The sequence below is a fragment of the Aspergillus sydowii genome, assembly GCF_001890705.1.
Source record: "Aspergillus sydowii CBS 593.65 unplaced genomic scaffold ASPSYscaffold_17, whole genome shotgun sequence".
NCBI classification, from domain to species: Eukaryota; Fungi; Ascomycota; class Eurotiomycetes; order Eurotiales; family Aspergillaceae; genus Aspergillus; species Aspergillus sydowii.
Genome location: NW_024467875.1, coordinates 417,845 through 445,711, shown reverse-complemented (window position 1 = coordinate 445,711; position 27,867 = coordinate 417,845). Strand labels below are relative to the sequence as shown.

General features: G+C 48.5%; 11 protein-coding genes across 11 annotated transcripts; 5 read left to right on the top strand and 6 right to left on the bottom strand.

The window, feature by feature from the left end:
* Nucleotides 1-46: 46 nt before the first annotated feature.
* dspC (dual specificity phosphatase YVH1) lies at nucleotides 47-1,433 on the top strand (the record flags this gene model as incomplete). The annotated part of the gene is made up of 5 exons (XM_040850107.1): nucleotides 47-90; nucleotides 180-401; nucleotides 496-876; nucleotides 930-1,331; nucleotides 1,409-1,433. 5 exons carry the CDS (start codon nucleotides 47-49, stop codon nucleotides 1,431-1,433), a joined length of 1,074 nt encoding a protein of 357 aa, XP_040696964.1.
* Nucleotides 1,434-5,199: 3,766 nt separating this feature from the next.
* ASPSYDRAFT_547613 (AAA-ATPase Vps4-associated 1 family protein) lies at nucleotides 5,200-6,515 on the bottom strand. The gene is made up of 4 exons (XM_040848905.1): nucleotides 6,289-6,515; nucleotides 5,936-6,202; nucleotides 5,787-5,872; nucleotides 5,200-5,696 (listed from the first exon to the last, which is right to left on the bottom strand). The coding sequence occupies exons 1-4, from the start codon at nucleotides 6,403-6,405 to the stop codon at nucleotides 5,582-5,584; spliced, it is 585 nt and encodes a 194-aa protein (XP_040696963.1). The 5' UTR covers nucleotides 6,406-6,515; the 3' UTR covers nucleotides 5,200-5,581.
* A 111-nt stretch (nucleotides 6,516-6,626) lies between these two features.
* Nucleotides 6,627-8,296, bottom strand: ASPSYDRAFT_94979 (putative acyl-CoA thioester hydrolase; the record flags this gene model as incomplete). The annotated part of the gene is made up of 4 exons (XM_040853054.1): nucleotides 6,627-7,410; nucleotides 7,465-7,761; nucleotides 7,824-7,888; nucleotides 7,985-8,296. The coding sequence occupies 4 exons, from the start codon at nucleotides 8,294-8,296 to the stop codon at nucleotides 6,627-6,629; spliced, it is 1,458 nt and encodes a 485-aa protein (XP_040696962.1).
* Nucleotides 8,297-8,977: 681 nt separating this feature from the next.
* ASPSYDRAFT_188232 (L-lactate dehydrogenase) lies at nucleotides 8,978-10,509 on the top strand (the record flags this gene model as incomplete). Its single annotated transcript, XM_040843601.1, has 3 exons — nucleotides 8,978-9,092; nucleotides 9,165-10,268; nucleotides 10,322-10,509. The coding sequence occupies 3 exons, from the start codon at nucleotides 8,978-8,980 to the stop codon at nucleotides 10,366-10,368; spliced, it is 1,266 nt and encodes a 421-aa protein (XP_040696961.1). The 3' UTR covers nucleotides 10,369-10,509.
* Nucleotides 10,510-10,574: 65 nt separating this feature from the next.
* On the bottom strand, nucleotides 10,575-12,041 carry ASPSYDRAFT_163218 (pepsin-like aspartic protease; the record flags this gene model as incomplete). Its single annotated transcript, XM_040843143.1, has 1 exon — nucleotides 10,575-12,041. One exon carries the CDS (start codon nucleotides 12,039-12,041, stop codon nucleotides 10,575-10,577), a length of 1,467 nt encoding a protein of 488 aa, XP_040696960.1.
* Nucleotides 12,042-14,013: 1,972 nt separating this feature from the next.
* ASPSYDRAFT_94976 (uncharacterized protein) lies at nucleotides 14,014-14,910 on the bottom strand (the record flags this gene model as incomplete). Its single annotated transcript, XM_040853053.1, has 3 exons — nucleotides 14,014-14,446; nucleotides 14,535-14,623; nucleotides 14,689-14,910. 3 exons carry the CDS (start codon nucleotides 14,908-14,910, stop codon nucleotides 14,014-14,016), a joined length of 744 nt encoding a protein of 247 aa, XP_040696959.1.
* Nucleotides 14,911-16,875: 1,965 nt separating this feature from the next.
* Nucleotides 16,876-18,531, bottom strand: ASPSYDRAFT_94975 (FMN-dependent alpha-hydroxy acid dehydrogenase; the record flags this gene model as incomplete). Its single annotated transcript, XM_040853052.1, has 4 exons — nucleotides 16,876-17,051; nucleotides 17,118-17,787; nucleotides 17,841-18,346; nucleotides 18,399-18,531. 4 exons carry the CDS (start codon nucleotides 18,529-18,531, stop codon nucleotides 16,876-16,878), a joined length of 1,485 nt encoding a protein of 494 aa, XP_040696958.1.
* A 677-nt stretch (nucleotides 18,532-19,208) lies between these two features.
* ASPSYDRAFT_51267 (3'-5'-exodeoxyribonuclease) lies at nucleotides 19,209-21,052 on the top strand. The gene is made up of 6 exons (XM_040848261.1): nucleotides 19,209-19,356; nucleotides 19,442-19,569; nucleotides 19,641-19,818; nucleotides 19,875-20,365; nucleotides 20,427-20,617; nucleotides 20,672-21,052. Exons 2-6 carry the CDS (start codon nucleotides 19,534-19,536, stop codon nucleotides 20,721-20,723), a joined length of 948 nt encoding a protein of 315 aa, XP_040696957.1. The 5' UTR covers nucleotides 19,209-19,356; nucleotides 19,442-19,533; the 3' UTR covers nucleotides 20,724-21,052.
* A 584-nt stretch (nucleotides 21,053-21,636) lies between these two features.
* yphA (tyrosine phosphatase family protein) lies at nucleotides 21,637-22,516 on the top strand (the record flags this gene model as incomplete). Its single annotated transcript, XM_040850106.1, has 4 exons — nucleotides 21,637-21,691; nucleotides 21,755-21,923; nucleotides 21,980-22,175; nucleotides 22,232-22,516. 4 exons carry the CDS (start codon nucleotides 21,637-21,639, stop codon nucleotides 22,514-22,516), a joined length of 705 nt encoding a protein of 234 aa, XP_040696956.1.
* Nucleotides 22,517-23,061: 545 nt separating this feature from the next.
* ASPSYDRAFT_51265 (uncharacterized protein) lies at nucleotides 23,062-25,283 on the bottom strand. Its single transcript, XM_040848260.1, has 3 exons — nucleotides 24,675-25,283; nucleotides 23,998-24,612; nucleotides 23,062-23,921 (listed from the first exon to the last, which is right to left on the bottom strand). Exons 1-3 carry the CDS (start codon nucleotides 24,948-24,950, stop codon nucleotides 23,145-23,147), a joined length of 1,668 nt encoding a protein of 555 aa, XP_040696955.1. The 5' UTR covers nucleotides 24,951-25,283; the 3' UTR covers nucleotides 23,062-23,144.
* Nucleotides 25,284-25,542: 259 nt separating this feature from the next.
* On the top strand, nucleotides 25,543-27,474 carry ASPSYDRAFT_162917 (putative amino acid transporter; the record flags this gene model as incomplete). The annotated part of the gene is made up of 6 exons (XM_040843116.1): nucleotides 25,543-26,445; nucleotides 26,493-26,652; nucleotides 26,704-26,715; nucleotides 26,762-26,966; nucleotides 27,026-27,384; nucleotides 27,446-27,474. 6 exons carry the CDS (start codon nucleotides 25,543-25,545, stop codon nucleotides 27,472-27,474), a joined length of 1,668 nt encoding a protein of 555 aa, XP_040696954.1.
* Nucleotides 27,475-27,867: the final 393 nt, after the last annotated feature.

The following is a 27,867-nucleotide window of genomic DNA, read 5'->3' as shown; positions in this document are numbered from 1 at the left end:
TACAAACTTTCAAGCTAGCCTTTGCCGGATTTAGTAGCTTTTCGCAATGGCTATGAACAAGGTACCCGGCCATAACATCTATATTGGAGGGTGGGTACTTCTACTAAAGTTCCTTCATTGCATCATAACTGTATACGGTACAGTGTTTGGTAGCCGCCTGACTAACGAAACGTCTATAGCATATTTTCACTGAAGAACAAGGCTGCTTTGAGCAGCGCAAATATCACGCACGTCCTTTCAGTGATACGGTTACAACCAACAGATGACACGTTTTTGGCCTATCAACATCACCATATTGAGGTTGATGACATTGACGATGAAAATCTACTAGAACACTTCCCGTCTGCCATCAACTTCATCCAATCTGGCTTGGACGCAGGTGGCAGTGTACTCGTTCATTGGTGAGTACTTTCCTGTGTTGTGATCCTAGAGTGGCTTCAGCCGATTCATACACCACATACCTCCCTATATATTATATGTCCACATTCGTATTAGCTTTATTTTCTGGTTGCTCATATTTCGCAGCGCGATGGGAAAGTCTCGGTCTGCGACTGTCTGCATTGCATATCTCCTGCATCGGCAGCGAAGTGCGCTTACACCGCAGTCCGCGCTTGCTCTCATCAGAGAGTCTCGACCGCTATGTGAACCTAACCCGGGATTCATGGAGCAGCTCAATGTTTACTACCAAATGGGGTGTCCCGAAGATGTTACATCACACACCCTCTACAGCCGCTGGCTTTATCACCGAGAAGTTGAAGAGAGTGTAGCCTGTGGGCGTGCTCCTGAGATGCAGTCCGTTTTATTCGAAGATGAACAACCGCAGCAACGTATAGACTCTGATGGTCAAAACACCGAGATCAAATGCCGCAGATGCAGGTCGGTCGCCTATTCTAATCCCCAAACGGAATCACTGTGCTCACCATAAATAGGCGTAAGCTGGCGATTGCACCCTTCGTTGTCCCGCATGGGTCTCATAGAGATCCTAAAGGGGCAATAAATTCTCAATGCGCTCATATATTCACGAGTCCATTAACATGGATGCGGCCGAGTCTTTTCCCAAATACTCCTGAGGGTGCGCCTTTGTCGGGCCGCCTGACATGTCCCAACAGCTCATGCAGCTCCAACATTGGAAAGTTTGCGTGGCAGGGAATGAAGTGTAGCTGCGGCGACTGGGTTGTTCCTGCGATTGGCTTGGCGAGGGCGAGGGTAGACATCTCCGAACCGGTCGCCATCCGACGGGGCCCAGGAAGCTTACCTTCCGGTATCCGCTTACCACCAAATATGAGGCCCAGGGTTATGGACGCTTCTAGTACCAGGTCTGAAAGTGAAAGGTATCGTATACCTCTTGACGCTCAGTTGCCACTCCAATATCAAATAAGAGGGAGAGTAACACCTGTCACGTGATTAGGGATCCCACGAAAGGCAGCCTTTAGCCTGCACGACCCACGTCCAACAACATTACGTCATGACTCGATGACTATTATTGTTAAGAGGCGGTGCATTTTTCGCACGGGCAAGCGGAGCCTGCGTAACACGCTGCTGTTCATGGAAGATGGAAGCTTTTAGTTGTCGCGTATCGGGAACGATCAGCCATGTGCCAAAATCCCGCAGACGGTTGCAACCACATACGTCACGTGGCTTTAAGATCGTCGATAATCATTTCATGAAATGAGAATAAACGCCACCCAATCTCTCAACCCGAAAACCAAGAGGTGGCAGATCACTGGGATGGGGTATGGACTATGGAGTCATGGACCCTTGCGTTGGGCAAAAACAATGCACCCAGGACAAGAGCCTGAACGTTAAACTCTATTGGAGAGCTGAGACGCGTTAATTCGCTGGCGTCTCGGATGGCGCAGATCCAATCAGCAGATCGGCAAGGACTTCCTTCTTATCACAAGCTTTGAAGAATCGAATACGAGACGAGACCCTACAGTTTAGCATAGTAAAGCAAGAGCAGTAGAGAGCCATGGACAAATTACATCTCAAACGGACTTGAGAAATCCGGTAACCGACAATGAACCACAGGCCAAGGCATCCAACCGCGAAGCATCAAGGGTTGTCGAAACTTGAAACCAGGGCATAACCCCACAGCCGTCCCACGAGGCTGTCGCCCCACATTATTAGGCCGGGCTAGCCAATCCTTTGACTGTCGTCGTCAGGAACCCGACAGAGTCAGCGAGCCATTTCGGGGATCTGCAGCATGGGCGGTTCGGGGACGGGAAAACAATTCTCAGCGGGCACAGAGTCCGTGGCGCCGGTCGTAAACTTCATGGAAGCTCCCCACTCGCAGGGGCCTGGCTAGCCTGGATCACTAGCGCCGGGAAGGGGGCTGTGCAAACAGCTCTTACGCAATGCCGTTTAGCGGCAGCCACTCAAGGCCCAGGGCTGACATTCCCTCTGTTCTTGTATTTTCGGTCACTCGGTATTTTTCAATTTCGCATACCGTCCAGAACAGACCTTGTCACTTGTCAGCTATCAATGGTCACTCATGGCAATCTGGGCTGCAGCTGAGAACTAATCCATACTATTATAGACAGCGGATCTCAAGCGGTGGACGACTATTGCAGCCGCCACTCTAATAATATCGATGTGCATTGAGCCATGAAGGAAACCATCTACCCCGACTTCCGTTCTCAAGTGCAGGGACTGGATGCAAGCAACGCAGCCATGATTAGGTGGGTGCTTGGCGGGTCTTGTGCTCATAACTTCCAGGTTTGGATATCTCCACAGCTCATTTAGAAGTAGTTGTATACGTCTGAAGACCCAGTATCTCCTCAGAACACTATGGCCAAGGTTATACGGAGTAGTTCTGACCTCAAAAGACAGCAACGCGGTTTGGGACAAAGCTACCAGCCTAGTCGATGGGTCCCTCTGGGTCAGGTCGTCAAGTTATCCCGTTATTGCGCGCTTCTTGGCTCTCTTCCACGTTCATAAACTATCAAATATGTTTGAGCCACACTTCGCAGCTACCTAATCTTAATATGGTTTCCATCCAACCCAAACTCCACATCACCTCTCAGGTCCTCGGAGGCTGAGAGCACAGCCGCTTCTCTTTGGCTGTGGCCTCCCTTGTCACACCTGATTGACGACTGGATGAATACGCGGATGCCTAGAGGGTACGTTGTCATCGTCGTCACTTGTCTCATCCAGATATTCTCGACAACGAGGAAAGCAAATCTAGAGTTAAAGTTCGAGGGAGCCTAGCACTGCCTCAATTTTAGTTATACACCAAGGCTAAGCTTCCAGAGCTCGGCACGGACGCTCGGCTCTTGTTCCTGCAGGGGTATTAGATTGAGAAAGCTGTTGCCTTGGATGGGGTCAATATGGAATTATGGATACCTTTCAGAGTTACTCCGTACTACCGACTGGGGTACCTTAGCTTAACTCTGCAGCATGATAGGAAGATAGGATCTTCATAGTCAATGTTGTCTGTGTCCAACCCCACCTGCATAAATATCTACTTTCCCGCCTATACTACTCAGCTACGAAGGTCGACATGTATACATGCAATGCTCATATGTGTACGGTCTATGTCCAAGCGGGACGACATTACTAGGTAGGACATTAACAACCTCTTTACCAGGCAACAAGTGCAAGTGGTACCGTAGTCCATAGTACTGTAGGACAGGACCACGGCTCAAGTAGTGAAGAGGTTTTGTAGGGTCGGGTCGGGTTGTACACAGCACAACTAGTACAAACCGATCCCCATCGACATGACCATTTCCTACGTATTATTACTGACTGACTGAATCATGCCTGACCTCATGCGTAAATAGCCCTAGACGACGACCTACTAAATACTGAAAATGATGCATACTTGTTAACTGTTAGTTGCAAAATCCGGATATGGCCAGGTACCACTGTAGATGCAATAGCGACTCCCGACAACTTGAAAATTTTCTCGCGTCGGTTGGTTTCTTGAAATATCTCAATATTCTTCTTGTTCTTTTTCTTCGAACATTCTTGTTTAGTCTATACTACATAGTAAATCTATCTATGCGGTATTGGGGGTGGATAGAAAGAGTGACGTACACTAATAACCGCTAAGGACAAAAGACAGAGCACAGGGTCAAATTAGACCAGTCCTAGTCAAATCAGGTCCTTCCTGGCAGAGTCCTTACAACCGAGACTAAAGGTGATTACTATAGTAATAGGTACTTTAGGACCTACAGAAGTTATCCTGTGGCTGTAGCCGGGTATCGTAGTACCTACCGAAGTACGCTGGGCAACGCAGTAAGGCGCCTAATACAGGACAGAGCTTCTTGACGAGTCTACTGCGTACGTATCCTACCTAGTATGACATGCTAATTACTGGATGTGGCCAGAATACTGCGAAACTTGCGGGATATACCTACCGTCTCGAGAGGGCGAAGGTAATGGGAATTGCGGTGTGCAATACCCTTTGAAAGCTCAGGTACAAGTAGAAGGCTTTACAAGCTGAGTACTAGGTACTACGGGGTATACGAATACTACATGCTATACGAAGTAGGTATAGTTAAGGCAAGCCGCCAAGCAAGCAACAAGAACAAGACGAGGCCCGTTTCCGTGAATAAAAATAAATGCCCGACATGAAAAAGCTAGATAGCTCAAGTAGCAAGCTAACTTTGCCCCGTTGCCCCATAATACGACTTACGTATGTTTGCAGTTAGTAGTTGGCCCCCATTCAGCCTTAGAAAACCGCCTAGGGATTCTGGAAAAAGCCTACTAGGGCTGAGTAGCAACGAGGGAACCGTTCGTAAGAATAATCCAGGACCCAGATTCGTATCAGAAAGTGCAACACAAAGATAATGGAGTGCTGGAAATAAAAATAACATGCCATGCTCCCGCGTTCCGCCCGCCTGAGACTAGCGCTTACTTGCTGGTGAAACCCGTTTCGGGGGTACATTGAGCGAACGCGTTGCAAGCTGCCTCAGACTGCACGAGACGTGTATGACGTGGGGAGGGGGTCCAGGTCTTTCGGTTCCGGAAGCGAATCAGTTTAGTGCTGACATCTTCATCGCCGGCTAGTTATTCGAGGTGCTGTTCAGAACTCCAGGCTCTTTGCAAGACGACCAAAGCTCTAACTCCGATGGCGGTCATTCTTTCTTCCTTGGCCTCCAACTAGCTTCCGAGCTGGGCTGGGGGCCTTGAAATGGTCAGAGTCACACACAATCAGCTCAATCCACTAATTGCAGGCTGACGGAAGTGAGCCTGAGCCTAGGCTGTTTTTCGAGGCGAAGCTTGCTTGCGAGCAAACGCTGAAGATTCTCCATACGCCTATCATACCATATGGTATCCATGCTAAATGTCGGAAAGCAGCATGTAACACAGACATATTCCTGTTTTTCCTGCGCAGATCTTAAAGCCAGCCCTCGTGAGGGATAAAACTGGTGGGCGCGGTAATTCCGTGTCTGCCGGTGCGTCCAGGTCCAGGCGCGCAAAGACATCCATCACATCCTCAAGCGTCAGCCCGACCATACTACTTAATACTCGTTGGTATATGCAAATATGCAAGCCGGGTCGCGCGCAAAACTGCCTGATTTGACACCTGTCACGGCCCTCCTGCTTTGGGCATAGTTAGGATGCATTAACGTCAGTCTCACAGATCCCCAGAAGGAGCAGACGGAAAGAACGAGGGGTCTTGAAGCCGTTGGCGGTTCCGCTTGGCGGCTTCCATGTTACGCATTCTGTCGATGCGCATTTGGTAAAAGTTTCTAAGCGACGCATGTCAGTAAGGCAACCCGTTCCCCTCTTCCTTCTAGTATCATTCATACTGGAGTCAACGGTGTAGATGGGGTTCATACTTATGCAGCTCAAAAATACGTGGCGAGTCGTCCGACGCGGATGTGCTTGTGCTTGTGCTTGTGCTTTGTTTCTTGATAGCGTCAATCTGTAACTAACTGTTAGCATGGAGGGGGAAACGGAAAGAGGGGAACGGGTAATAAATACGAACCTTATCATCTCGTTCCTTCTCTTCCTTATTGGAATCTGCCTTCTTGTTTGAGTCATTCTCGGATGCATCTTTGGAGTCGTCCTTGTTCTTGTCTTTCTTGTCCTTCTCCTTCTTCTTCTTCTGTTTCTCCTCATACTCCTTCTTCACCTTCTCTATCTCTCGCTCAATTGCCTGCGCTTTCTTTCTCGCCTCCTCTTCCTCCGCATTGATTTTTGGCGAGCAGAAGTGGCGGTCTTTAAGATGAACTGGGCAGACATAGAAGTAGTCCTGTAGTCCGTTAGACGATAAGTCGTACCTCGATAAATTTCTAATTTTCATATTAAATAGAAGAAAGCGGATCCCCGTTTAATTACCTTGCTGTTTGGTGTGATCAACACACTACTCGATGGCTTGTGGCAGATCAAACAGGCACGCGCGGCTGTATCTGCCACTCGGCGAAGATGCCAAATATTGGGGAGTTGGGTTGCCATTATACAAACGAATAAAGGAGGTAAATCTCGCAAATTCTAGAATATTGTCTATATGCAAGGGCTGCAGAACTGAAATCACGATGAAAGCTAAAGAGAGAAAGATGGATCATGGAGTTGTTGTGCGGAGAAACACAAGTCATGTGACTAAATATAAAGAACAACAGTCCAAACTGACATAATATATTGAATATTTAGGGTATTATACAGAAAATGAATTTTATCTACTCGGTCACACTGTCAATACTACGGAGAGCACTCCATTCCCTCACTGGCGTCAAGGAATCCGTGTTCCTTGCGCGCCTCCGAGCATCCGTCCAGAGCATGTACTCGCCGTAACTCTTGGGCATAACGTGGACATCGCCCTCAACCAAGAAGGTGTAATTGAACATTCCTGTTGATTTCTTCGTGCCGTGCTCTACGTCCCGGACTTTAGTGTCCACGCGGACCTGGATCTTGGTGTACTTGCTTTCGGCGCCCTCACGCTCCAGAGGTTCGGTATAGGCGACGGTAGCGCGCAGGTAGAGAACGCTTCCCACCGGTACTGGGTTCTCAAATGTGCTAGGATCAAGGGAGATGAAGTTGGGTCGGGCGTGAGAAAAGGATGCTGCGCAACAGAAAGCTAACTCAAAGGTCTGCTTGAGGAGGAAGCCACCAAAAATCATAAAGTTATGACGGTTTCGGTCTTGGGGCTGCATGATCATAGCGGATTTGAGGACAGCATCACTCATAGCGTGAGTGTTGCGGGGTCTCTGGACCGGTGATTCTGGGTCTATACTGGGTTGGTTGTTGATCTCAGGCAGATACTTAATCAGGTTGGACTCACTAAGGTACGACATTTCTTTCTTCCATAGATCGTGGATGAGATTACTCTCCTCATCATCCGGAGCCTTCTCTAGAAGACTCCTCGTTCTCAGCGCTTTTTTAGCCTGATAGTTCTTCTCCCCCTTTTTAAACAGTTCACGCTCTTCCTCAGTTTCTATCAAAAGAGGTGCAACAGCGGCCGGCCTAGAGAGTCACGAGTTAATGCAAATCAACTAGTACAAATACTTGGTAGCTCACGTCTTTGTCTTAGGATCAAGAGAAACCATAGTAAACGCGCAAGTAATCAAGACGTCCTCAGGCTTGGCCTTCTCCCCTGCGACTGGGACCTTCGCGACCTGGAGCGAAACCTCCATACTCGACCTCCCAGTGGCGTACGTAACCTGGCCGCTCAGCTCGAGATCACAAATCTCCATCAATGGGTGCTCAATTGTGATCCGATCCACAGCCGCAGTGACAGTCGCGACAGAGTCGCCTGCGTGTCTGTAGGCAATAACACCGGCAAGGGCATCAAGGTCCATGAGCAACGAACCAAGTCTATATTCATTAGTCTCAACACCCAAAACTCTGCCACGAGGAAGGCAGTGAAATTAAAATACCTAATATGCCCAGAAGCGTTCAAATAGGTATCCAGGAGCCATTTATCCTGGGCTAGCGGTAGAATCTATCCATTCAGCCATGGTTAGTCACGCAATGCTCGGAACTCAAACAAACAACCGCGCAATCAAACGGCCGAGCGACCACGGAGTTAGTTACTAACAGCACTATAATAGCTATCCGACATCTTTTTCGGTGTCAGATCCGGCTTCGCGCGAGGCGCCTCCGTCTGGCCCTGCTGCACGGTCTCCCGACTCTTATCCAGAGCCTCGACCCACGGCGTCTTGACGCGCATAGGCATCCATGTCGGACGAAACGCAGCCGTTGACGGGGTCGATTGGAATCCCCGACATGAAATTAGCGACTGTGACGGGGTTTGGGCTCGAAATCGCAAAATTGCGCTGGTGCCGGGGCTGGCCGTCGCGAGACGGCTGGACTGCCGTGCGACGGACCGTCTTGTGCTTAGGCTGAGCATGGTGGCGCTCATCAATTGTATCTCAATTCGTGGGTCTTGTACTGTAATTTAGTTGAGTTGAATATAGAGCAGCCCGGGCCCGTTAGTAATAATGATCGGTGTGGTTGTTATTGGAGAGAGCTGCAGGGACGGAGATGAGATTCTTGTTCGGCTTCAGTGCTTCGCTTCCGCCCCAGATACCCGACTCGGCTGCTTTCCCGGAACATGTCGGGGGGCCGACTAAGAACTAACCCGTTGGTTTGAGCTTAATATACTCTATCTCACAGCTGCAGATATCAACTGGATTGTCTTTGTCTATAACGGCGTTCTCTATCTGTAGAATGGCCAGTAATTGAAGCAATTCTCCACGTTCGTGCTGCAAGGAGTGACGTCATTCTTTGTGCATACTCGGACGATATAGAGCTGGCTGTCTAAGTCTCTAACTCTGTCCTATTGTCGATCGAGTGTCTTCAAATAATAATTCACACACAGCTAGTAAAAGCTTAATACAGCCCCTCCTCATTTGCCGGATCAGGGACAGTTTCATCATTGTGAAGAGTGTGCGTCAAAGTGAAGTCATCCAGTGTCCGGCATCCCGTGGAATATATATGGGACCAAAGAAAGAGCCATTAACCTTGTAAATATTCCCGATTGATCAATAGAGTTCTATTAGGATAATTCATTGCATTTCTATAACCCACCATGAGCGATCCGAAAAATCCCAACATCCAAGACCGAACAACTCCCCAATGGGGTCTCTACCAACGTGAGAACTTCCTTAAGCTAAACGAAGGCATTACAGCCCCATTCAACACCGGTAAGTCTTTCGTTTTAGCCCAATTCTAGACAAAATAGGGAAAGACCCTGATGCATCTCTGTCTGCCGTTAGATCCAATAAAACTCGAACAAAAAGCGCGCGAAACCCTCAGCATAGGAGGCTGGTACTATGCCTCCTCCAACGCTGGTCTCTCAACAACACACCTCGCAAACCGACAAGCCTTCTACCGGCACCGCATAGTCCCCAACCAGCTCGTGGACACGAACCACCGCGACACAACAACTGAGATCTTCGGCCACCGCGTGTCCGCACCTATCGGCTTCGCGCCTATCGGGATAAACAAGATCTACCACCCATCCGCCGAACTCGCTGTCGCGAAAGTCGCCGGCGAGCTGAACCTGCCCTATTGCCTCTCGACGGCGGGGAGCTCACCGATCGAGAAAGTAGGCGAAGCGAATGGGGAAGGAAACCCGCGGTTTTACCAGCTTTACATGCCGCATGATGACGAGCTGACGGTGTCGCTGCTGACGAGGGCATGGAAGTCCGGGTTCGACGCGTGCATGTTGACGACGGATACATGGCAGCTGGGCTGGCGGCACGATGATGTCGCGAACTCGAACTATGCGTTTTATCGGGGTATGGGTGCGGATTTGGGGCTGAGTGACCCTGTCTTCCAGAAGCGGTGTCGCGAGGAGGGGATTGATGTGGAGAAGGATGCTGTAGCGGCGTCGGTCAAGTGGATTGATTCTGTGTGGCATGGGCGGGCGTGGTCATGGGAGAAGATCCCGTGGTTGATTAAGACGTGGAAGGAGATCTCGGGGGGCAGGCCGTTTGTGATTAAGGGGATTCAGTCGGTGGCGGATGCGAAGAAGTGTGTTGAGTATGGGGTTGATGGGATTGTGGTGAGTAACCATGCTGGGAGACAGGTGGATGGGGCGATTGCGAGCTTGGATGCGCTGGAGAATATTGTTGGCGCTGTGGGAAAGCAGTTGTATATCATGTACGATTCGGGTGTGAGGGGGGCGAGCGATGTTGCAAAGGCTCTGGCTTTAGGAGCGCGGTTTGTGTTTGTTGGGCGGCTTTGGATCTGGGGACTTAGTATTATGGGTGAGGAGGGTGTGCGCCATGTCATGAAGTCGCTTTTGGCGGACTTTGATATTCTCATGGCAGTCGGTGGGTTCAACAGTGTGAAGGACTTTGATAAGTCCATCTTAGGTATGTGCATCACCAGGCAGGAGTTGTTTGACCCGAAGCTGACATCATTGCAGAGTCCTATCCGAAGTCGTATACGTTGATTCCAGACAGAGTGCTATGATCATTGGAGCCATACTATGAAGAACATCAGAAATCGTTGTATCCAAGAGGTAGTATATTTCTAGTACCGCTGTGTATTGAAACAATGCCATGAATCAACATGTTGTATCTGATTATAATGATATATGGAATGAAATCGGCGCGTAGTGACAGGCGGATATATAAAAGAGGACAGGATATATGTATCATCCCAGGTTGGGAAAGCCGCTAAATATAAGACAAGAATAGAAAAGTGGCCAAAACAGGCCAGCCGTAGCTGGGAATCCTAAAAGCAGGTGTCCCGGCGCCAGTGAACTCTGAGGTGCTGGTAGGACTGGATGAATCGGTTGAAGTGGAAGAGAATGTGTCTGTGGGCGTGGCAGCTGACGCCGTAGAGGTGTTTGTTCCAGGTGTAGAAGAGTCGGGGAGTTGGGCAAAGCCAATGCGGTCATTGTCATAATCAAAGACCGAGTAGACATTTTTAAGGAATGTGTCGCCTAGGATCATGATATCGTCTCCAAACATGGCTTCAGCGATGAGGGTCGAGACGCAGCCATCGCCGGACTCTAGTTCAGAGCCAACATAATCCTTGGGAGACATGCTGTAGCCCACTCCCGAGAAATGAAATTGTATGTCCACTGTCGAGTCGCACGGGACAAGATAATTCTCATCTGACAGCTTCTTGGAACCGGGAATGAGTTTATGCAATGCCTCTGCGTCTTTCGGAGGAATCAACGAGTATGATGTCCCCGTGTCAATGATGGCAGTTTTGTTACTGAGGCCCCAGGATTTGCCGTCGATGCTCACATCTTCCAAAGGAATGTTCCAATGGATGCTTGATTCTGCAACATCGGTAAACACGATGTCGCCCTTGAACTTGCTCTTATCCACCCCGCCAAATGTAACGGATCCGTCTTTTTCTCCGTCCGAGTTGCGCGACATGTGGAAACTAACAATATTCGATTCGAGGTTCTCCTGCTTTGTGACAAGGTCCATAAATGCCGGCCTGTCTCCCATTGAGGTCTCATCGGAGCGACCAAGTCCAAGGATACCGTCTATAGGATAATCCCGGAAGTCATCGGTAGCATTGTTGGCCAGTCCAAAAGTCATCTCGACATTGATGTCGGCGATGCTTAGGTGGTCCTTGACGAGATCTCCGCTAACTTTGCCCGCCCCATATCCCACTTCGAATGTTTCATTTGTCGGCTCAACGGTCGAGGAGCTTTCCTCGCCAAACGTATTGTGCATTTTACAAGGCTGGGCCGTGCAATCCGAACCGAACAGCCAAGTATTGGCACCCCCAGTATCCAACATCATCCAAACTGGTTGCCCGGGTGTGCCCACGTTCACGGTTGAGAAATATGAGTAGTCCATGCCATCTTGGTTGAGAGCGACTGTGTTTGGTGACGAGGGTTTATCGGCTAAAACAACCTTGTAGATGTTGTCACGGCGAACGTTGGAGTTTTGAATATCCAACGTCAAAGGGCTGTCGTCCGAGGAACTCGAGTCTTCCACCTCATCATGGCCAATGTCGCCTGACAACAACTTCACCGGCACAAACCGACGTTCCGGGGCGTCACCGAAGGAAATGGAGGAACGGCGGGGAATTGTCTTGACCTTAAAGCTGTACGGAATGAAGGCATTGACGCCTGTGGAAAGATAGGCTGCAGAGAGAAGGCATAGTGAGAGACGCATGATCCGGCCGCGGATCTAATTAAGAAACCAGTGGACAGGCGAAATCATTGAGAGAATATTAAAACTGGACTGGGTTCTGGGTTCGTTCGTACAAGGATAAATGCCACAGAATTGAGGGGGTATGAGACAAGAGACGACAGATTAAGATTAAGACGATTCAAATCTGAAAGAAGGAGCGATAATTACTGAACTATGCAGCAGTTCGATAAAAATAGGACACAGAGTATGCAGAGGAGCGAGGGCGAGTGGCCAGAATGTGGTGATAATCGACGATATGGAGACAAACTGATGTTGTACAGAGAAATAGGCACAAACGCAGGGCGTCTAGACCAAGCCACAAGAAAAAGCAAACGCAAATGGGATATCAACAACGAGAGCCGAACAGTGACAAGGGGAAAGAGCGAGGTCGAGGAGGTTGAAGATGCCCAACTCCATGTCCGGGGGAGTTCCAAGATTGGGAAGAGTTGCACGAAGCCAGCAGTCTTCCAAGTTGCAACCTTCTGACATCGTTCAGTGCAAAGATCCAGCCTTCTTCCAAGGTCATGTTCTGCAAGAAAGGGAAAGGCGCATGCTAAGAACCATTCTGACTGGCTGCTCACAGGCTAGCTCACGAACGGTCTCGGATCTTCGGTACATCGGCCTCTTTTGAGCATTCTGGGTGGGGATTGAGGGGTGCCCCTGAATGTGCTCTCGCAAGCAATTTGGAAGGAGGCAGATTATGGCTGGATTATCTTATCTTTAACGGCCCTGATATTAACGGCCGGGACTTTGTCGGGAAGAGAGGGATAGTGCGAGAAGGGAGAGTAAAATAAGACATGCAATGGCCACCAGTTTGTGTACTATTTGGAGAGTTGTTTCAGTTATGGACTTGAAGTTCTTAAGATTGCTTGCCCCACAACTTTGCCACTCTTAAACTCTTTGGCCCAGTGCGCATTATTGGTCATTAAAAACTGAGGACTGGAGTGCACGGTCCCGACTCTGGCATGTATGCCAAATTTTATGCTTACATTGCTGACTGGGAAATTTATTATTCAATACATAACTATGACAGCGGGACCAGCGCAGGGCAGCACATAAACTTCGACACATTTAAACTCTCCCAGGGCCGCTCAAGGCACGCGGAGCTATGATATTCCCGCAATGTGAATCCTCTACCAAATTATAATCCCAGCAATTAGTTTTCCAGACTCGAAGTATAATCAAATGGCCGAAGAGAAGCCATTGATGGCTGTATCCTAAGGCTGAAAACATTAGTACTAATGGTAGGCCAGCAACCACACCCCATCAGTACTCACGCATAAGCTAGTAAACAGTAGGTACGAAGGTAAAATCCGCGGTTACCACCAAGTCAATTACCACCCGCCTTGTCCACTTTCTCTACCTCCCAACTACTCTGTACACCAACGGATATTCACATGCATTGAAGCGGTACCTGACATGTCGGAAGATACCGGAAGCTTCGCTTAAAACAACATCATCTTCCAAGTCACTTGATGGGTCAAGCTGTCAACCCGGATATTATATTTATCGACGATGCCGAAATATTTCGATCGGACGGAGACTACGGGACTGCGGAGTTTATTGGAAGTCTTGGTGCAGAAGCCAATGCGGCCACCGGGAATATGATTCCATACGAATTGCGAAACCTACACAGGAATTAAAGACGGGTTAGTGCGCGGAAGTTGATCTACAGCGGACGGCATCGTCCCGGGTATATACGTCACGAGCACGAGCCCGGGGAATCGGGATTCGGGATGGGCTGCATTTTCGTTCTTCGCATTCTCAGATTGATGATGATCGATAATGAACAACCAAGGTACACCTGAACAATGTGAAACAACCGAGGCAAACAGATGTTGCAAGGAGAAGCTGAACACTCAAACGAGATAGTTCCAAAAACTTCAATATTAACCACTTTCAAAGCAGTTTTCGTATAGCGCTAAATAAGACATATGATAACGTGGGAAAAAAATCACTTCCTGGGAGAATTTTGCTGCTGCTTAGGACCTAAAAGATCATCTAAGAATCCGTTCCAGAGTTCAGAGACGACACCGGTGTTGTCTCCGTTCTGTTGCCTCTTGACTTCTGCGGCGTATCTGGATTTCCCCACCGCTTCGGTAAGAGAGAACGGGTCGATATCCACGGAGTCATTGTCGACAACCTCGGACATAGGGCTTGCGGAGATCTCTGCTCCGTCACCGGAGACGGTGTAGACCTGGGGCTTCATGGGAGCCTCCGAAGGTCGGGTTGGGTCATAGTTGCTGTACATATCGGGAAGGATCGGAACCGGTACATCACCGGAGCCATGGCTCTCCGCAATTGAGGGCATGTAGGCAAAGTCAACGGTAGATGTGTCGTTGACGGACTTGAGAGAGCGGGAAGTGTTGAATTCGCGGCTGGGTACACTACATGAGCCGAGGTATGTTAGCTTGGTTTTCGATCTTCATGAGTTGCGCGATGCGACACTGGGTGCAAAGGGGGGTTGTTACGTACTCTGAAGGAGAACTGCTGTTGATTCGCCTCATGGCAATGCTGAATGCACGAGACTGAAGGAAATCATGGTTGGAAAGGCGTTCGACGAGCTATACAAGAGGAATGTTAGTTCTATTGTACCGAGTAGTGATGGCGAATCCAGATGGGCACATACCTCTGCATGAGTACCAGTGGCTCCAAGGGAGCGCTTTTGGCACTCGATCTTCAGATCCGCGAGATTGCGAGTAGAGTACAGGGTCGCCTTATCTGAGACATTGGCAGGCTGTGCAGACTGGGCACCAGTGATGTGTAGACCCCGGCGGTAGGAAGGAGAGAAAGTGTGCTGCTGGGAAAGCAGGCGGAGGGCGCGGAGCGACGTTGAACGGGGGGCAGCCATTGGGATTTGAGACTGTATTGAAATGGGAAGAAGTGCGAGTGGCGTGAGACGAGATTTATATCTGCGAGCAATCGAAGTTGGGATGAGGAATGTAGGTATGTGTATGTGGTGCAACGCCAAGAGTAGATAGTACGTATGCAACCAAGCTGCAGAAGTAGGTACAGGGGGGTGAGGGTGGCTCTGAGGATGCGAGAAGCTGAAGGAGTCAACCAGGAGGATGAAAGGAGAGAGAAGAAAGTCAGACTTCAGCCGGGGATCACGTCGTACTTGAAGGTGCAGAGGAGCTCTGGGACTGTAGGACTGGAACCGTTGGGGGGATGTTGAGCTCTCCACTCTGCAGCGGTGGACACCGGGGCTGGCGGTCTGGCCAAGTCGGCCGGGTGTTTAATAGTAGCGCCCCCTTAGGAGATCGATCGCTGCGTCTATCAGTTGCTTTGGGTCAGGCGGAACAACGTCGACCACCTCAAGTACAGACATGTCCACTTCGTCATCCCCTCTGGGATTGTCCCCTCGCTAAATTGAGGATTGGCGGATTTGGTTTAGGATTATTGGCCAACACATGTATCGGAGACGGGATTTCATGGATGAGAGAGGGGTAAACTGGACATCCCCGACCCATGATCAGCAGTAATTCTGGCAGACCACTCTTCTGCTATTTCCATCCTCCTTCGGAGATACAAGGATGCCCTCTCCCGGTGTACACCGGCGTATATCGTGCGTGGGCCAATAGCGATAAAACGTCAGGCAACATGAACACGCCATCTCCATGCTCGTCATGGTGTCAAGACACGCTTACGGTGAGTTTCAGCCATCGCGTCTTGCATCTCGTTGTCAGACTACGAGTATCCTTCTCAGCTGCGCTTGGTGTTCTGCGAATGAATCATGCCCGGAGTAATCATGATACTGGATATGGAGAACTGTTAGCGTGTTCCGCAGATCACTTCGAGAAGCAAGACGACTGACGAACAAGCTTCTTGATGAGAGGAACCGTTGACACGGTCGTTGCCATCATCATTCATCCATCATTTCATCAAGTAGCATCATACTTCTAATCTTCATTGTATTGTTACATGTTGCTTGTTGAGTCCGTCTCGGCCACAGTTAGTTACTCAGGTCTAATCCTAGTCATGACGTGGGAGATCAGACCCATCATTCCCACGAAACAGCCCTCAAAGTTGATCAAACAAGCCCGGTAGCTTTGACGGTCCGCCCAAGATATTCCTCCGCATGCAAGAGTCGGTTCTACCACGAATCATTTGCATTCCTTTACGTACACTTCTGCCCACTACTCACTCACTCAACTCCCACCATGCTCAAGGATACAATTAATAATGCAGAAGCTTCGAAATGCGTAAGAACGACCCGCATGTCGCATTGCAGTCTTTCGGTGAAACTACGCCAACGATTTTTCGCATGACGAGAATGTGGATAGGCAAATGGGCTGATCCTTGTCTTTCGTTGGCGGGGGATTACATCTACTGTGTAGATTGAAGAATAGGGCGGATTGTTGGTGTTATTTCCGGGAGCTGCGGCTGGCCAGTCATCTCCAATGGCGGAAAGCCTCGTTTTGGCATTTGTTGAGGGGCGGTGAAATGGGGCCACGTGAGCACTGTTTTGTCTGCGGGACGGCGATCGGAGTTTCCCTGGCATTCCGCGGTGCTTTTCCCGTCATCTCATGGTTTTGGCAGTCGTGGCTCGTGACTTGTCGTGCTGGTGTTTACGCCGCATTTTGAGATATAAATTGTGGCTAGGAGATCTGAAAATTGCCGGGCTCCACCACTTCCCTTGGCTATGGAGTAGATGGTCATTGACTCATTATTCAGGCAACATAATAATAACAGGGATGAGGCAAAGCGGGGTCCATTTGTATCACTATCTTCTATTGGGTAGATTTCCCAACTCGAGACCTGAGACGCTGCTTTAGGTATGCGACCACACAACTCTTATCGAACTGGCCCAAGCACTTTAGAGCTTTAATGCTCTGGAGTTCCGGCCCCTGGCGATCTTCCGAGCATATGGGTGTAAACGACTGTCGGGCACGAGGTGGTCCACATCTCCCGTGTTGACAAGGTGAGGGCCGGCTTCGTCGAGCGAGATGATTCCATTGTTGCGCATAGAGGTTTCCAGTTCATCTCGCATAACTAGCATCGTCAGCATGTTCCTTCAAAGCTTGGAATCTGTAAGAAAGAAGGGGAAGACAGGCTTACTATCGATCAGATGCTCAACTCCGTCCTGACCATAGTTGGTTGCGAAGAGCATACTGCGTCCCATCCCCACTGCGGTTGCGCCTAAACATATGGCTTTCAGGATGTCTGATCCCCGTCGGATGCCGCTGTCCACGTAGATTTCCATCCTATCAAAGATCTCTGGGCAGCGCTTGTGAAGTTCCAAGAGGGTGATAATGGATGGTGGACTTGTGTCGAGATTACGCCCTCCGTGGTTGCTCAGCAGGATACCATCAAGTCCTGCCTCCATTGCCAGAATGGCGTCATCTGCAGACATGACCCCCTTCAGGCATACAGGAAGGTGGGTGTGCTTCCGAACCCACACAAGATCATCCCATGTCAACCCAGGGTCAATGAACCCGGCCATTACTCTACCTAATCCACCTCCCTTTTTGTCATTCTTTGCCTGCGATGGCGACATTGGGACCGACAAGTTCTCATCAGCCTTGACTCGTTCATCTGCTTCCCGTTTTCCTGGCCATGCTGCATCTACAGTCACAAAAATAGCCTTGATATTAGGGTTTGCTGAGCATTGACGTAGTAGTGCTGCTGACTTTTCGCGTTCTCGGTTAACATATAACTGGAAGAAGAAGCTTGCGCCAGGAGCGGCGTTCTTGAGCTCTTCCATTGTGTAAGAAGAATTATTCGATATCTGCCGACACTGGTTAGCTAGAAATCTCCTTCCACATACTCTCCATTACGTACTCCCTGCATGATGCCTCTGCTCTCACACGCTCGTGCGATCGCGCATTCACCATCCTGGTGGATGAGTTTGGCCATGGCCGCAGGGCTAACGAACAATGGCATAGAGAGGTCGACCCCAAGAACCTTGGATTTTGTATCCACGGACCGCACATTTCTCAGAACCCGAGGTCGAAACCAGATACGGTCAAAGCACGATTTGTTTGCATCGCGCGTGATAAGATCCGTCGCAGCACTTGAGTAAAAGGCCCATGTCTTTTTACTAGCAGTTCTAGAAGCCACATGCTCAAAGTCGTGTGAATTAATCAGCGTTTCGAGTGGCGGCTTGTCATTCTCCCATACCGCCTCGGGGTTTTCACTCGCCGGCTGTTTGTTCCAGTCTTCGTGTATTGTTGACTCGTCAAGCTTGCCCTTGTACTGCTCTGGCGCCAACTCTGCCTTTAAAAGCCCAGGATTGTGGACTTCGGAGTACGCCTTGGTGGCATCTCGACCGGCGTATTTTAAAATAACTGAAGCTTCAATTAGCAACGATGCGCTGCAGGTTTGATACGCGAAACTCACTCGTGGGTCCTCCAGGGTGTTTATCCAAAAAGTCCGTTACATCCCACACCTGATTATCGACCACTATCCAGCAATCATCTGGCGTTTTATGACTCGAGATCTCATGGGTAGATAGAAGGTTTTCTTGCGCCATCCTTGCATTTGCTGATGTCGCGATCTACGGATGGTGAACAATGCCGGTCGGTTCAAAGGAAGTGAAATCTTGATTGACACCTCAGAGAAATCAAGCAGGAACACGTGGAGGGACGGGGCAGCGATGCGAAGATATACGAGTTGCCCTTCGGGCCAAGTGCGTCCGAGGCCGCATTTTTACCTCCGCACTTCTCTGCGAAAATGCGGAGAGTAGCACCAGCAGGTCCACAGCGGGACTTCCTCCGCAGGCCCCAATTATTTGCAGCTTACTGGGCCCTCCATACAAGGATAATTCAAAGATTTGAGATCTGCGGAAAGTTCTCGGTCTGAGGCTATTTGCTTGTGTTTGACACCGCAGTTCTTCTCTGGCGCCTGATGTCTTTGAATACTCCATTGGTATGTCGTATTCAAGGGTCCTGTGGAGGAGGAATATCGAGAAAGCGTAATGTCCAATCACAAAGAACGAATTAAGTAGCACGTCAAGCACTTGGACCCAATCTGGTGGAGAGATCACCCAGGTCTCGGTCAAGTTTCGAGCAAAGAATCGGATCATTGCCGAGATGCTCAGAGGGTGCCAGCCACAGTGGCTTGTGCGCCAAGACTCAGGCACAAATGGCAACGTTCAGCCTCTGAATATGCTTGTTCCTCTTCATCCCCAGTAGAACACCGCATAGCGGCTCGGTCTCTAAACTACCAATGAAAGGGGCCTTCATATTAGACAGCACTTCCAGAAATTTAGGCAATATTAGTAAAGCTTCGTCTCCTTTCCGCGCTATCAAAAGAAACACGGTGCGCCCACCTGTCACTGTTTGGCGACATAGTCAAGGTATGTCCTCATTGCGGCTGTACTGATGGGCCATCTATCATACATTTTATTTCTTGTGTTTGGATCGCAGCTCACGATTCAACAGCGTTTTATACGATTCGGCCTTCTCTATTTTATCCCACATTTTGCGGGCGGGAAAGCTCTACTTATTCTTCGGCTTCTGCATTGTTGTCCAAAATGGGCGACACAAGTACAACCATCAGATATGTGGATGTACGTCTTCTCTGTGTCCAGTTATTTCTTCGTCGGAAAGCTGATCAGAACGCAACGCTCTGAAATTTTAGATCGGAATCAACCTGAGTGACCCAGTATTCAAAGGCAAGTACCACGGGAAACAGGTCCACGACGATGATTTAGACGACATTATTCAGCGCGCGCGAGATGTGGGTTGTCAGAAGTTCATGGTAACTGGCTCTGATTTAGAGGAGTCGAAGCATGCTATCGAGATCGCTCAGAAATACCGTATGTTGTGAACATCTGTCACTACTTCACAGACCACGAAGACTAACTCTCCCTAGCTGGATTTTGCTATGCAACTGTTGGGGTTCATCCTTGTCAAGCCAAGCACTTTGATGAATTTCCTGGTGGTTCAGAAAAATTGTTGGATGAAATGAGGTCACTAGCTTTGGAGTCAAAGAAGGCAGGCCATGCTGTTGCCTTCGGAGAGATTGGGTTAGATTACGACAGACTATTCTTAAGTGCCAAGGAGCCGCAGCTTAAGTATTTCGAGGCTCAGCTTGAAATCGCGGTCGAAATTCAGCTGCCTCTTTTCTTGCATTCGCGCGCAGCCAGCGAAGACTTTGAGAGGCTACTGGCACCAAGGCTGGAAAAACTTCCAAAGCGAGGGCTCGTCCATAGTTTTACAGGGACTCTGGAAGAGATGAACAGAATGGTGGCGCTCGGCCTAGATATTGGAGTCAACGGGTGCAGTTTGAAAACAGAAGAGAATCTGGAGGTCGTAAAGGCCATCCCCTTGGACAGACTCCAAATTGAAACTGATGGTCCATGGGTAAGAGTCACTATACTACTCATTCAGAATCCTATGATTGGTTGCTAACTTTAATTTATAGTGCGAGATCCGCCCGTCGCACGCCTCGTCCAAATTTTTGACCGGCGCGCCCCCTTTACCAAAGGCAGTCAAAAAAGAAAGATGGCAGAAGGGGCTCATGGTCAAAGGCCGAAATGAGCCCGTTGCAATTGCACAGGTTGCGCATGTTATTGCCGGGGTCAAGGGGATAACAGTGGAGGAGGTTTGTGAAGCGTGAGTATTCCACTCCCTTGAGAGCTACGTCGGCTGCTAAGATTCTATCATCAGTGCGTGGACCAATTCGATAAAGATGTTCGGGCTCGGCGAGGAAGCTTCTTAGCTCTTCATGGCCGGCTTATTGCTTTCTCACATAAGCATAGAGGGTCCTTCGGGCCGAATGTGGATAGGGATAAAAACCGTCGTCCGCTTTTTCATTTCACTGTATAGAGCTAGATTAAGCGCAACTGGTCACTATCAGGCCAGGACCGTTACAAAAGCCAAAGCCCATATGTATTGATTCCGGTGTTATTAGATAAAGACAGCTTTCTTTTTGCAAAACAGCCTTTGTACTGCGATCCTTCTTTCCTCTTTCGCCTCCTTCCAAAACTTATTCACTAGTTCCACCTCTGCACTTCACTACTCAGCCTATCGGACACGGCTAATTATGTGAATACTGCTTCCCTAACATTATCCTTTCTCTGGTTGCCCGCTGTACTTCGGCCGGCTTGGCTGCTATTCATTCTCCTGCTCTCACAAATCTCGACATCTTTGGTTTTGACTCTTTGGTTTGCATTCTTGATGTTCTACTTAAATTGCTCCTGTTTCCAGGCACAGCATATGCGGAGGTTTTTTTTTTCTGCAAGTGCTTGCGCTTGTTTACTTCGCTTCACACCTCACCGCCCCGATACCTCCTAGTATAACACCGCATCTTTGGCTTCACATCATGGTCTCTACATTTTAAGCTCCTGACCGTGAACAAGAGAATAACCCTTTTGTCGTCTGTTTTATCCAGTTCGGCTGATTCACGTTATTTCCCATCATGACTGCCCTCCAACTCGACAGTTAGACTTTCCAGTCTATCTCGAGATCATCAATTTTTTGCCCTTGTTGTTTCAACTTTATAGTGAGACGTGATTTCCTGGAGCCGGCCTTCTTCCTCGTCTTTTGAAATATCTCAGCAGAATTGTTGTTTGCTGAACCTGGGCAGTATGCCTATTCGCCTCTCTCTTGATAACTCCAGAAGGACCACCATAATGGCCCATCCTTTGACAAATAAGACCACCAATAGCACAGACGAAACTAAGCAAGGTTGGTCTTCCCTGGTCGATGTCCTGTATCAGTCTCTGCATCTAACAGTTGCGTTGGGCATAGCCGAAAAGCCAGTCATCAGGGTTTCTCCGCTGGAGTCGGAGGAGCCTGATGTTGGACAATCAGAATTGCCCGCGAACTTTGGGGAGGTTGCAAAAGGAATATATCGCAGCGCGTTTCCTCAGTCTTGGAATCTCCCAGCACTCAAAGTCCTTAAGTTACGAACCATAATGTAAGTCGATTTTGACTGCTCTTGTGGTCCACAAGCTTATGCATGACTTATAAAAGTACACTGGTCGAAGAACCATTTCCGCAAAACCACTTGGATTTCCTGAAGGAGAACGACATCAACCATCACTGCATTCCCTTCATTGCAAATAAGGACGTTTCTGTCAAAACACCAGACGGTGTCGTGAATACCATTCTCAGGATAATGCTGGACAAGGCCAATCACCCTATGCTTATACACTGCAATAAAGGAAAAGTAAGTCCAAAAGCTACTATAAGTGATACCTCAATGGCTAACTTAATTGCCATTAGCATCGTACTGGGTGTGTGACTGGCTGCTTTCGCAAGCTCCAGGGGTGGGAAAAGCAAGATATAGTTGATGAGTACATCCGTTTCTCCCGCCCAAAACAACGTCCGCTGGACGAGGCGTTTATTGAGGCATTTGACCCCTCGAACCTCTCCCACTTGGCTCAAACTTGCGGTGCAAAATCGTGGGATCCATCTGGAACCTACGGCAATATTAGGGCTGAGAGGGATCGAGGCCCACCGGAAAATCTGTTTCAACTTCCTCGTAACGATGTCCGCGTGGCTTCTTGACTCCCAATTTAGAGTCCGGTCTATATTGTCAAACTGCCGGGACAGGTAGCCCCTTCTTCTTCTTCTTCTTCTTCTTCTTTTTCTTTTTTTTTTTTTTTTTGTTAATGTTTAATCGACATCAGTACATATTGCGTGGCGTCAGTGGAGTTCATGGGTTATCTGGACACGGGAAGCGGCCTTTGTGGCATAAAATTAGCCTTTGTGATCGCTATTTACTGTATGGAGTTTAAGGCATTCAAGCGATAATATTTCAGTCATAGAGGATTGAGGTTGTGGGGTTTGCCGCGTTTGCTATCATGATTTGTGTCTGAAATCGCGCTTAGGTCTTCGGAAACCAAAGAAGTCCCCTACACCGCAAACTGTGGTGTCCTAAGCATTTAGGTATTACTTTCCATTTAGATATATACTATTTTCTAGGCATATCGCTAGTTCTACCGAGGTCATACTCGAAGAAAATCGCCAGCCACTATGTTATGTTTTTACATCCCACCGTCTCTTTATCCTAACTTTCTCTACAAACTGGTTTATCAGTCAAAGAGTCCCATGAGCACATCAATTCACGTAGATTATTCTACAATCTAAATGAAATATATAACCCAGCCGATACTGCAGCTCCGTGGTGATGAGCTTAGGCTGATAAATCATCACAGAGCATCTCGTCATCATAGTCGTCACATAGATCCACTAGAGGCCTTGCATACGAATGCGGACTGTACGAAAAAGAAGTTTGGCTCGAAAGTGCTGGAATGACTTCGACGAGATTAGTATCAAAATCAAGCATTCCCTCATGATCTGTCTGGGTGTCTTCGGAGTTTGGCAATGATAATGTGCGTATATAGGGCAAGGTTGCTTGACAGTCTGCTTCCATGCGCGCAATATGAGGAGAGTGGGTAAAACGATGCTCTTCCAGGGTCTTCGTCGGGTGTCCGGTTTCGTTGTCATTGAATATTATCATGCTCGAACTGTGTTCTGACTCGTCGAAGTTGAACCCAAGGTCAAGTTCAGGCTCAGATTGGTTGCTTTCTGGATAAAATTCGAGCTCAGGTTCAGTGGTATTGCAGTTATCATTAAAATACTCTGTTTCTCCTAATATTGCTTCCGAGAGAAGCGTTTCATCTTGAGTTTGCTCGTCTTGACTCGCCATGGGTAATGAGCTTGAAGCTCTCAAACCCTTGGGCGTAGGTGCGTGATAAAGTCCTTTCTGAGCAATAGACCATAGTCGCATTTTCAGTATGGCCTTTGTGTCATTGCCTCCTTTGATGGGGCTCGAGAGCCGCAAATCTGGTTGACGTACTGCTGTGACGGAGGCCAACTTCTCCTTTAAAGCTTGGTTGTCGCTGAGATTCAACATCGAGGTTAAGGATTTCGCGATTGAGGGCAGCAAGCGAGAACGTTGGCTCATAGCCTGGTTCCAAGACAGATGGTATTAATTCATGTCTGATACGCCCACCTCTCCATGTAACAATGGGTCGAAAGCTCACCTCACTATAGCCGGGTTTAAAAACACCTGGGGCTACCTTGGATAGGCTCTGGAAGCCATCCAACTTTGTTTCGGAGTTATTGCGTCTCCGCACCACACTTCCAAGCACTAGCACCATAAGTGCTTCTTGAAACAATGCGCTGAACTCTAAAGAGTTAGAAGATACGGATGTTGAATGGTTGAATTGCTCGGATCCTGCATTACTCCTTCCGAAATCGTGTTCAAGTATTGGGCCATGGGTATCTGTAAATATTAAGATGTTTTCTTGTGCGTATTGTGCTCCATCCCAATCCCAATCGCCAAATTCAGCCGACTGTATTATATCGTCGCTTTTGCCGTGTGGTTTAAACTGCTGAAACCCTTTCAAACATTGTTTGTAAATGTGGGTATATTCCAGGAGGACGTCAATGGAGGTCAATCGCACAGTGGGTATATTGGTCGGAGGTATTGCATCAGAGTGGTCCCTCAAGATCTTGGGCAGTTTCAGCGCCTTCGTCGTTTCTGCAGGTCCAAGTCGCTTTTGTATGCCGAAAGAAAGAACATAGGTGGAGCGACCCTGGCCGGGTTCGAAGATGCAACTTTTGTAGAGAACAACGAGCTCTAGATCTGTCCAAATCTGATTTTGGCGAGCTTTATTAATGAAGGGCCGGTGTGAGGATGGTTCTCATCTAGACATACCTTCGCTCTGCAGGTGGAGTCGCCGAGCTGAGATACGAAATGGCTGAACGATGGATGCAAATCGGCCAAGAAAGCAATACGTATATTGAATTTGAGCTCAGGTGCTTGAGACACCCAGATTTCGCCGCAACACAGAAGTTGTTTGAGGTGCTCTGAATCACGTAGAACTGGACTTCCCGGTGGTAGCAGTACCGACGCAGAGGCTTGTAAAGACAATGTCAAGTCTGAGACTGGAGTAGAAAAGACTTCTTGTCCAAGACTAATAGGATAGTCCATGATATACACTCTTTCTAGACGATAAGAAAGCGCGTGTATGGATGGCCATTTTTCACCAGGAAGATGGGGAGGCGGAAGGCGAAAAGTAGCACGAAGACCTGGAGTCACGAAATATAATTTGATTTCCACTCCACGGGTATCTAGCCCCCATGACACCCCCAACGCAACAGGCAAAATAACTGGGAGTACCGAGTGAAAACATAGATATATATATATACAGGGTCGAAAAGCCTGATTCGCGGTACTTCCTACTCCCATACCTTCTGGATCATTTAGCACCGTTAGGATCTTACGTCGAAAGGACGGGTCTAGGTGCTAAAACATCCAAAAAAAAAAAAAAAAGCATAGATATGTGATAATTGAGGCACGAAGAATATAAACACATTGAATCGGTTTAATTTCGCTAACATAGCACTGTCTCGAATTCTCATGCACATTGTATTTGTAGTCGGAGTAAACACTGGGATGTACTCCGCACTATACTTGAAGGAGGCTTATCGATAAGCGTCATCACGTGCAACATATGTAGGTTGACGTCTTTCAGCCAGCTCAATCAGTTTCATGATCGCCGTCAAGACTCTCAAAATCAGCAATGCCTGGTGATGAGAGACAACAATCTTCCTCGGCCGAAGCTCATGGTCCTGCCGATCTGGAATCGCAGCGACTCCTCCCGGATTTGTCAAGTGAGGAACAAAACAATGCCAGTCAGTCTGACATAGGCGCTTCAACCCCCGATGAACCGCCGTCTCGGTCCACCGCATCGCCGCATCAAGACGGCCAGCGTCGCACTCCCCGTACTCAGAATCGCGTGAGATTCGATATCGAGGATGATACTGAGGATGAGAGCCATACGAATGGAGTCAATCGTGACTCCGAAGAACTTTGGCTCGACGAGGAGGACTATGCTGGGGCTGACAGGGGCCGTTCGGGGCGACGTCATTCTGGACAAAGAATCCCCCTCCTAACGAACATTGAGGCCCCCAGCGTAACGCTTGCTACGTCTGAAGAATTCTTTCCCGAAGAGCATTTGGAGAGCGCGAGGCCTCGAAGCGGAATGAAGATGGCGTTCATGAACATGGCAAACAGCATTATCGGGGCGGGTATTATAGGCCAGCCTTATGCCCTGAAACAATCAGGGATGGTGATGGGCATACTCCTTTTGGTCGGCCTTACGGTCACGGTGGACTGGACTATCCACTTGATAGTAGTCAACTCGAAACTGAGCGGCGCAGATTCCTTCCAAGCAACGATGCAGCATTGTTTCGGAAAGTCTGGTCTAATCGCCATTTCTGTCGCCCAGTGGGCGTTTGCGTTTGGTGGTATGGTTGCATTTTGTATTATTGTCGGGGACACTATACCGCATGTCTTAAGTTCTCTATTTCCCTCTCTTCGGGACATGTCATTTCTTTGGCTTCTCACCGATAGACGAGCTATCATTGTACTTCTAGTCCTGGGGATCTCGTATCCACTATCACTATATCGGGATATTGCCAAGGTTTGACCCCACTCTTGGTTATGTTTCTATTACTGACCCTTGAACAGTTGGCGAAAGCATCGACTCTGGCCCTATTAAGTATGGCAGTCATTGTTGTTGCTGTGTTTACCCAGGGCTTTCGCGTATCACCCGAGTCGCGCGGTGATGTGAAGAGCCTACTTTTTCTGAACTCTGGGTTCTTCCAGGCTGTTGGAGTAATCTCTTTTGGTATGACTCGGCTGTTATTGGGCTTAGCTATTAAATACTAACTATGTATAGCGTTTGTTTGCCGTATGTAGCACACTCTGATAAGTCGTCCAAAACTGACAGTATCAAGACCACAACAGCCTTTTGATCTATGGCTCACTGAAAAAACCAACCTTGGATCGATTTGCGACGGTTACCCATTACTCGACCGGCGTGTCCCTTTTAATGTGCCTCCTCATGGGTGTGTCCGGCTTCCTCTTCTTTGGTTCAGAGACCCAAGGGAATGTACTCAATAATTTTCCGTCTGATAATATCCTGATTAACATAGCGCGGCTGTGAGAAACCTGACCTACCTGAGAAGCACTGGCTAGTTTTGGCTAACGCTCCTATCTAGTTGCTTTGGACTGAACATGCTTACTACGTTACCGTTAGAAGCATTCGTATGCAGGGAAGTCATGACAACCTACTACTTTCCTGAAGAGCCTTTCAACATGAATCGGCACTTGATATTCACATCTGCCTTGGTGGTAACATCTGTAGCTATGGCACTGCTAACCTGCGACCTGGGAGCCGTTTTTGAATTGATCGGTGCGACAAGTGCAGCCACACTGGCGTACATTTTCCCTCCACTATGCTATATTAAGTTAAGCAATGCGTCCCGAAAGGAGAAGATTCCGGCGTATGTATGCATTGCCTTCGGATTTACGGTCATGGGCGTTAGTCTCATACAAGCAGTTGGGAAGATGATCAAGAGTAAGTTTATTTCACCCTTGTATACCACGGCAGGCAGCAGCTAATGCATAAGCTCCTATAGATGAAGGCGGCGCAGCAACCTGCAGCTAAACGTTGGAGATTTTACTCCAATCTACATTGAACGGCGATTTCCCTGTAATCGTACCTGCAATAGACTATGACTAAATGTACATATAGACATTGACAAGTTTGAGCTAATGTGCAAGCCCAATTACAATTTCATTCGAGCATCCAGTGCGCCGACTACTTATGACCAAAACAAATTGGACAGTTTTGGATGTGGGAGGAAATCGACTCTCAAAAATGAAATATGATGTCTGCCTTCATGGATCAGGCAAACAGAAAACCCCGTCGGAGGATTGTGCTCTTCTGCAGCGCCCGTTTGCACCTCAATCAACAACGCCCCAATGGAATCCTTCTTCCCTCCAGCTCTCACTGCTTTTCACACCCCACCACTGAACCCAATTCCTACATTTGTTTTCT

What these genes read in the sequence shown, in the direction of transcription:
- ASPSYDRAFT_547613 (XM_040848905.1), bottom strand. Translation starts at nt 6,405, where the DNA reads ATGGCAACCCAACTCCCCAATATTTGGCATCTTCGCCGAGTGGCAGAT. An exon ending in TGATCACACCAAACAGCAAG is followed by an intron (nt 6,203 to 6,288) that starts GTAATTAAACGG and finishes AACGGACTACAG; the next exon opens with GACTACTTCTATGTCTGCCC. An exon ending in AGAAGGAACGAGATGATAAG is followed by an intron (nt 5,873 to 5,935) that starts GTTCGTATTTAT and finishes AGTTAGTTACAG; the next exon opens with ATTGACGCTATCAAGAAACA.
- ASPSYDRAFT_51267 (XM_040848261.1), top strand. Translation starts at nt 19,534, where the DNA reads ATGGGCGACACAAGTACAACCATCAGATATGTGGAT. An exon ending in CGAGATCGCTCAGAAATACC is followed by an intron (nt 19,819 to 19,874) that starts GTATGTTGTGAA and finishes AACTCTCCCTAG; the next exon opens with CTGGATTTTGCTATGCAACT. An exon ending in TTGAAACTGATGGTCCATGG is followed by an intron (nt 20,366 to 20,426) that starts GTAAGAGTCACT and finishes TTTAATTTATAG; the next exon opens with TGCGAGATCCGCCCGTCGCA.
- ASPSYDRAFT_51265 (XM_040848260.1), bottom strand. Translation starts at nt 24,950, where the DNA reads ATGGACTATCCTATTAGTCTTGGACAAGAAGTCTTTTCTACTCCAGTC. An exon ending in ACTCCACCTGCAGAGCGAAG is followed by an intron (nt 24,613 to 24,674) that starts GTATGTCTAGAT and finishes CGCCAAAATCAG; the next exon opens with ATTTGGACAGATCTAGAGCT. An exon ending in TTAAACCCGGCTATAGTGAG is followed by an intron (nt 23,922 to 23,997) that starts GTGAGCTTTCGA and finishes TCTTGGAACCAG; the next exon opens with GCTATGAGCCAACGTTCTCG.